Source organism: Echinops telfairi, unplaced genomic scaffold (assembly GCF_000313985.2).
Source record: "Echinops telfairi isolate 266 unplaced genomic scaffold, ASM31398v2 ScPeMD7_7457;HRSCAF=8495, whole genome shotgun sequence".
Classification (NCBI taxonomy): Eukaryota; Metazoa; Chordata; class Mammalia; order Afrosoricida; family Tenrecidae; genus Echinops; species Echinops telfairi.
This window is the reverse complement of record NW_022111357.1, coordinates 16,882,751-16,890,375: the sequence shown is the minus strand read 5'-3', so window position 1 is coordinate 16,890,375 and position 7,625 is coordinate 16,882,751. Positions and strand designations below refer to the sequence as shown.

The 7,625-nt window shown below is 45.4% G+C and overlaps 1 protein-coding gene across 1 annotated transcript in view; it reads right to left on the bottom strand.

Moving 5' to 3' along the window:
- Positions 1-2,336: 2,336 nt before the first annotated feature.
- DNAJC8 (DnaJ heat shock protein family (Hsp40) member C8) overlaps positions 2,337-7,625 on the bottom strand; it is a 26,749-nt gene continuing 21,460 nt past the window's right edge. The window contains exons 7-9 of the mRNA XM_013005268.2: positions 6,349-6,440; positions 4,468-4,543; positions 2,337-3,160 (exon numbers count right to left, since the gene is read on the bottom strand). Of these exons, the coding sequence (XP_012860722.1) occupies positions 3,038-3,160; positions 4,468-4,543; positions 6,349-6,440 (291 nt within the window). The 3' untranslated portion in view covers positions 2,337-3,037. The remainder of the gene's footprint in view (positions 3,161-4,467; positions 4,544-6,348; positions 6,441-7,625) is intronic.

Genomic DNA, 7,625 nt, shown 5'->3' with positions numbered 1-7,625 from the left:
CCCCCCACCACCACCACCACCACAAAAGCTTCTAAACCCATTTATGGACAGAAGGGGCTGTAAAGTTGCCACAGCTCTGCTCCCTCCCTCGAAGCCCATTTTGAAAATTGCTGCCTTAATGCAACACTCAAACCGCACTTCCTCTCCAGCCAGACACTGAAAAGACTGCCCAGAATAGGGCTGTGCGATTCAATTGGGGCTTGGGTTCTTTTAGGTGAGCCCGCAGCTGAAGCGTGTCAGCAAGGAAATGAGAATACCTTGGTTGGAAAATGGAATTTCCTGACTGGAATCCAAATTCCTTACCATGATTTTGATTCCCTCCCAATTCCCACCCCACCCCCAGCCCTGTCACATGTCACAGCACTTCAATGCTGCGGGCATACCATCCTTAAATTCCACACGCTCCCCTCTGGGCCTTTGCACATGCTACTCCTTTGAAAAACCTTCCCTCAAGTGCTACCCACCCATCTGTACCAGGAACTGCTAGTTGCCCTAACAGCTGTCGCCTTTCTTCCAATGAAACCTTATTTTACTGGACTCATCAGGTGTCCAGCCCAAGGGATGAATAATGCCTGGCCTGTGGCCGGCCCCTTCTCCTTTGCAATGTTTCCAGCATCTGCTATAGAGGTGTCCATGTCCCCCATTTTCTAGCCAATGACATCACCATCCTCAGAGAAAGGTTTTGCTTCCTGGAAGATTTGTATCTGCTTGGGCGTCGGTGCCACACCTTCTTGCCACTGTGAAGTAACAGCTTCCAGAGGAGGGGCAGTGTTGGCTGGTATTGGACCGTGTCTAAAATGACCTGCCTCATGTTGTGTGAACAAGTTTCCATTTGTTGACACCAGTTATTCTTTGCAGCTGAAGACATTCCTAACAAATGCATCATCCTCTAGGTTCCACTTTCTGGAGGATCGGTGTCCATCTCTAGGTTCCACTTTTCCTCCAGGATACAGCTGCTAAGGGCAGGAATAAAGGCCCCACATGGTGCTTTCAGGACCACTGCACCCCATGGCCTTCACCATTGTTCCCAGGCCTGTACACCTGCTGAATGAAGAAGCACTCAGTAGCTGGTTGCTGGCATATAGCCCTTGAAGTCCAAGACAGCTGAGCTGAATGACCGCCGCATTAACTATTAGGGGTGGGTGAATGCACTCATATCTTCATGGTAGTAGTGGTGTCACTACTAGTATTATGGCCGCTGCCCCTCCCTGCTTAGGGCAGTCTGCTCACACCTCTGCAGAGTGATTCAGAGTGTTAGGTTTCCCTCCCTCTGCCTGGGTCATTTTAGCCAGAGGAACCTCCCACCCACCAGTGTCCTCCAATCCCTCTCTAGCTTAGCTGTGCTCACCTGCATGTGGAAACACCCCGGTTTCTGTACCCTCCCATAGAGAAGGAAATCCAAATTGGGATCTGTGGTAGATATGTAATCGTTTGTCAATTTGAGGATTAAGAGTGTAGGAGTGGAATCTAGCTTATCAGATCATAGCCAAGGAGACCTGTGTGTGAGCATGGCCTTCTGAGAATTCTGGTAGTTCCTCCTTGGAGGCAGGAGACACTTCTCTGCCACTCCCTGGTAGACATTGGGCCGGAAAAGCCACATGGATGCAACCAGACCTCTGAAGCCGGAGAAGCCACAGAGAGCCCTGCCAGCGCTGAGATGCCTCCACCACTGCCACTGGATCCACAAGACTTTCCACCCACTGGCCTGTGATCTTCCTGAATCCATTGTCATTGCTTATGTTGCATGAGTCTGAAGAGCATTTTATAGATTAGTATCAGACATATGGGATATGGACATATGGACTTGATCTGGACTGGGCTGGGCTGTTTTCTCAATGTTCAATTGCTCTTATATATAAATCTCTTTCTTACACACGTGTCCATGGATTTGTTTCTCTAGTCTACCAGACTAACACAGGATCTCTTGTGACAACAGACATCACAAACACGGTGCCTGCTTTTTAGTTACCTGGTTCCTCTCACCTCCACCTTCTGGTGTCACCTTCCTATTGCTCACCTTCTGTTCCTTTCAAGGCTCCTCTCCAGCCCCCTCAAGGCAAGTGGGACAGTGGAGTCTAGAGACTCTGAGCCAGGCACTTTACATACTACTTCACTTCATCCTCACAACTATCACTTTACACAGCAATCACACTGGATTAGCCAGAGCTACTAGACCTTACAAATAATGTCACTAAGCTCCTTTAAAAGATGCTGTCGTTTATATCCCAATTTTTCAGCTGAAGAAACTAAGGTGAGCACCCACAAAGCATTTGCAGGTTGGACCAAGTCAGACCAGGGACCCACCCTTGAATAATGCCCCAGGAAGAGTGCACCGGTGGTTTGGGTATAAAAATTTATTACACATCCAGAAGTTTACTAACGCACACAGATGAGCTAGGACACAATGGTACTGGGTTGAGGACAGCTAGCTCTTTGGAACATGAACAGGTTTGAATGGCTCAGAGCCTCATGCCACGCTGATGGATCAGCGAGATTAGGAGGGCACATGCCGACCAAGGGGTGGCAGGGCACTGAGGGGCTGCCCTGCCTGCCTGCCCACACCACTGCCCCTGTCTGATTCAGGATTTCAGAAGCAAGTAACTGAAGAACAGGGGCTTCCTAAGGTGGTCCAGGCTTGTCTCTGCAGAAGTGACTGCAACACCATTGTAAGCAACAGCTTTAATTGAATGATTTCCATCAACTCCACATGAAGTCTCTAGCCGTCACAATTCCATAAAGTACAAAACATGAAGTTCCAGGCCGTGGAGACAGAAGGAGCCCCAAGGGCGGCACCTTCCTACCCAGGTTGCTCCGGGAGCAGGGAGTGGGGAAGGTCTTTTCGTTTTTGTTTTTTTAACTGAGCCCCTCATGTCAACGTACAAAAGAATTATTCTGATTGATATTACAGTGTACTGAAACAAAGTGGACTAAAAAGCAAGTACTATTCTATGTGGGGGGAGGTGGGAGAGAGAACGAGTCCTTCCAAGCAGGAGGGGAGGCAGCTGGTGGAAGCTTCTGTGGCCGGGGCCCAGCAGGGTCACTCACGCTGCTCCATTTTTACTTTTGGTGGTCTCAGGAAGGTTCGGTTTTTCTTCTCTTTCTTCCCCTTTGTGTTTGCTTGGAAATTTCGCCAGCTGTCCACTCGGCCATCTCGACTTTCCTAGACACAAGAGGATTTGAGGTAAGGAGGCTAGTTTACGAGAGGAAGGGCTTCAAGCTGCTCTGCCATCTACCAGCCTCCCGCTGCCCAGCCCTGTCTTCTGGAATGCCCCAAGGCCTTCCCCCCACAGCCACAAACCCAGGGAGGCAGGAGTCCCAAGCTAGGAGGGGTGGGAGAGTGTAAAATATGTGACATTCACCAGAACAAGGTCACCATCTAGGGCAGTGGTTTTCATGCGGTGACCCTGTCATAACAGTTCCTCGTGTTGTGGTGACCCCCCAACCATAGAATTACTTTCATTGCTACTTCATAACTGTAATTTTGCTACTGTTTTGAATCGTAATGTAAATATCTGATAAGCAGGATGTATTTTCATTGTTACAAACTAAACATAATTAAACATAAAGCGTAGTGCTTAATCACAAGAAAATATGTAATTATATATTGTGAAATATTTGTGTTTTCCAATGCCCTGTGAGGGTCGTTTGATCCCTAAAGGGGTTGTGACCCACAGGTTGAGAACCGCTGATCTAAAGGGACCTCCGGGCTAGAGGCTATGTCTGTCTAATCCTCACAAAGACCCAACTACAGTGTGTCCTGCCACCAATGTTTCACAAATAATGGCACGGAGACTCAGAAAGGTGGCATCTTTTTATCCCAGCAGTTCAGCCACTCTTTCTACTACACTCTTGCCACCCTTCCCCACCAAGACACTTGGATGCAGGCTACAAAGTCAGCGCAATGCCCAGCCAGTTATGCTGAGAATTTCATGACGGCCCCTTCCCCTTTATCAAGGGGCCTGGTTGCTTTATCTGTCCTGGGACAGAAACAAAGCCATCAACTAAACAGTTGATCACCGGTTATCACAAGTCCTAACTTCTATAAAAGGAATGATCAACTCTTCCTAGAACCCAGGAAATCACCTGAAGAACATAAGCAAGGTCTTGAAAAGAAATCAAATTCAAAAACCATCAAGATTTCTGCAGGCTCCACATTGGGGTCACAGAGCCTCCTATTCAAGATTGACCCCTAAGAGATGAGTTATTTTCCTTGGATCCAGCTGCCAGCTCTGCTTACCACAACCTCTTTAAAAAAAAAGAGAGAGTGAGAAAGGTCCTTGCCCAGGACCTGAAGCTCAAAGGTTAATGAGCCAGACTCAACCTCATTCTCCAAAATTTCCCATGTTCCCCACACATCCCAGTTCCTTATCTGTGTGCATACTCCAGGAACCAAGTTCCTATACTGAGATGTTTGGAGTTGGTTTTTTTATTCTGGAAGAAGAATCCTTGGCGACCTTGAAAACTTGCCTCAAAGTTTTTCTGCCACTCCCTTTCTCGTTTGGCTTTTTCTTGAGCTTCAATCTCTTCTTCCCTTTGTCGTTTCCTAGGAGGAAGCCAGTCTGTATTATTTATGATATTTATAGACGGGGGCAACCAAATAAAATTAAGGCAAGCTCCACAGAAGCAAGCAGGATGTAATAAATCATTCCCTTGCAGGATGCTACAAAGACAGCTGTCTGGGAAGAGTTTGAGTGTTTCAAGCTTAAGTATGCGGCTCACAAGGCGGGCAGGACCCCAGAGCCTGATACAAGTAACTGCTATCCCAGTAGGGCAGCCAGCAATCGCCTGAGGTTTGGGGCTCTGTCCATGACAAAGCTGGGTTAGAAAGCAGAATGGCCACTGCAATGGCAGAAATTCTTATTGAAAACTACTCCAGACAAAACCCTCACCCAGACAAGGGCATCTGACAAAAGTAACAAGCAAATGCTAGCTATCGCTCACTACAAAACACATAAATCAAATTAACCTCAAGATTTCTAATGAGCTGAAAGTTCAGCTCCAGTGAGAACCAAGACCTTTCCCCAAACTCAATATTCTGCGAAAAGTTGAGACCATTGATGGTTTCAAAGCTGAAGACTTCCAGATCGAAGGATCCAACCCTCATCCAACTACTAAAAGGAAATGGCTGTCTAGAGTGCATAAGGAGTTGTTGGCCATGGACTTGATGGCCAGGTGAAAGCGTCCTTTTTGCTATAAAGGAAAAAGGAACTACTAGGTCAAAATGCTCTTGGTTACCTATGAGTTACTATTCATTTAAAATGGCTCCTCTGAAGCATGTTGCCAACAACAAATACATTCGTGTCAGTTCTTTCAGTAATGAAAGGTCTTGGGCTTGGTTAACTCACTAAGAATGTGTGAAATGCTGAGCTTGTGAATAGTGTCAGGAGAGTGAAAATTGATGTGCTCTTAAATATATGCGTATTTCAAACCCACATCTTTATGAAGGTCAGTGAATTTCAGAAATTCTCTTAAAATATTCCCCTAGACTTGAGTGAGCGGCGAACACCCATCAATCATGTTTGCTGCATAGTGCTGTTGTGAACATCTAAAGTTGTTTTATATATTGCTATAATAAAACCCTGTTGTGCAAAAAAAAAAAAAGGTGTTACTACCAGAAAAAAAAAGATTTCTAATGAGCATGGAGTATCATCAGTATGTTCACTGCACATTTGATTACACTATCTAATCACGAGGAGCGGAGTTTTTACACAAGACTGCATTTTACACGAGACTGCAATCCTTTAAGGTCGGCAGTTTAAAACCACCGGTAGCTCCTCAGGAGGAAGATGGGCTTTCTACTCCTGTACAGAGTTACAGTCTTGGAAACTCAGTTTGTCCGTCTGCGTCAGCATAGAGTGTGAAGTTTGTCTAGACCTACTCACTCTCTCTCACTCACTCCCCTCTGTCATCAAGTGGATGCTGACTCATAGGGACCCTAGAGGAGAGGGCAGACCCACCCCTGTGGGGTTTCCGAGACTCTAACTCTTTAGGGGAGTCGAAAGCCCTACTCACTGTAGCAGCCACTAAGCACACAGGTGGTTCTGGCCTCACTAACAATAGTCTGAAGAACTCTGCCTACTTTATTCTAGGAAGCCAGGAAGAAAACACACAGCACTCTTGATTATGAATTCCCCAGGGACAGATCCATTCAGTATTTCCCAAAAGTTCAAATGAGCATTTCTTTCTCTGGCGATTCAAAAGGTTGGCTGTTTCAGAGAACAATTCTAGACAGACTCTTCAATGATGCACAATATGATACTTTTCTTAGGAAAGAAAATCCCCCAAAGGTGAATCTTAGTTTATTCCAGGCCAGTTAGGGAAGGTTTATACAAATACAATGGGAAGTACCTTTCGTGCATCTCTTTGGCCTCTCTTTCTTTCCTTTTAATTTCCAGTTCAGCAAAGAGTTTCATGGTCTGTTTATATACTGCTTGTTTGAACTACACGAAAATAAAAACAAAAGACAGGTAAAACTTATACCAACAACTTGAAATACAAAACTTTTAAACGGAGCTGAAGTCAAATGCAGATTAGAACCCAACAAGGAAAAAAAAAATCTTCAACGAGCTCCACTTCATGATGCTGACTTTGTCTGGGGAGAGAAAGATCTATGAGATCTTCCAGCTACATCATCCAGATGAAACTCAGAATATTGTCTAGTAAGAAGCACCCAGTAATGAGGGGAAAAAAATTAATTCCTTATTACCATCACCTGAGTATTAAAAAGTCCTTTCCTCAAAAGAACTTAGATATTTATTCTCCAAAATAAAGATCCTCTTTCTTTTCACAAATTTCTATAATTATCCTGGGCCAGGCACCAAGATAGGTGCTAGAAGTATGAATTTGCTATCACACAGTCCAATCTTGTGGGCCTACCAACCCGCTCAACTATCAGCTCCCCTTATTTTAAGGCACATGGCCAGCCCACAGAGTCTACTTCTCTCATGTTATCTTGTGCCTGGAGGTGGCCTTGTAACTTAGGTTTTAGGCAATGAAATATATGGGAAAATAATGCACACAACTTGCTGAGGAAGCTGGTTTATCTCTTCTACCCACCCAGCCCACCACCAGCTCCACGCCATTCGGTGGCTTGCCACATAAATAAGGTGATGAGACATCCTGAACTACCAGGAGGGAAGAGACATTGTCTTGGCAGAGCCACAGTAAGGAGGTGACGGAGCCCTTGGATGGCACATGGTACAGAGCCACCAAACCAGCCCGTGACTACCTGACCCAAACTACTAAACAAATCTCTCTCTGACTCAAACCATCACTACTTTGGGACTCAGTTATATGAAGCTTAACTTCAACTCCAACATTAAGTTGAAAGCAAAAAGCCAAGGAGCTTTTTATAGTTTTATTATATTATAGTCTTGCAGAGGTAGGAACAGAAGTAATCATTGAACTTAATAATTAATAGAATTTCAAAAACAGCAAAGAATGAAAGTTAGTGACTCAGTCCCATCAGACAGATAATAAAAATGCAGCCCCACTACATCAGCTTTTAATCATTTACCGAGCTCTTTTGTACGCAGAAATGTGTATTAAGAAAGCATGTCTGGTGATGCCCCTCACTGGCCCATGTCCCTGCGGGGGACAACACCAGTGACACAGTGTGGGAATTG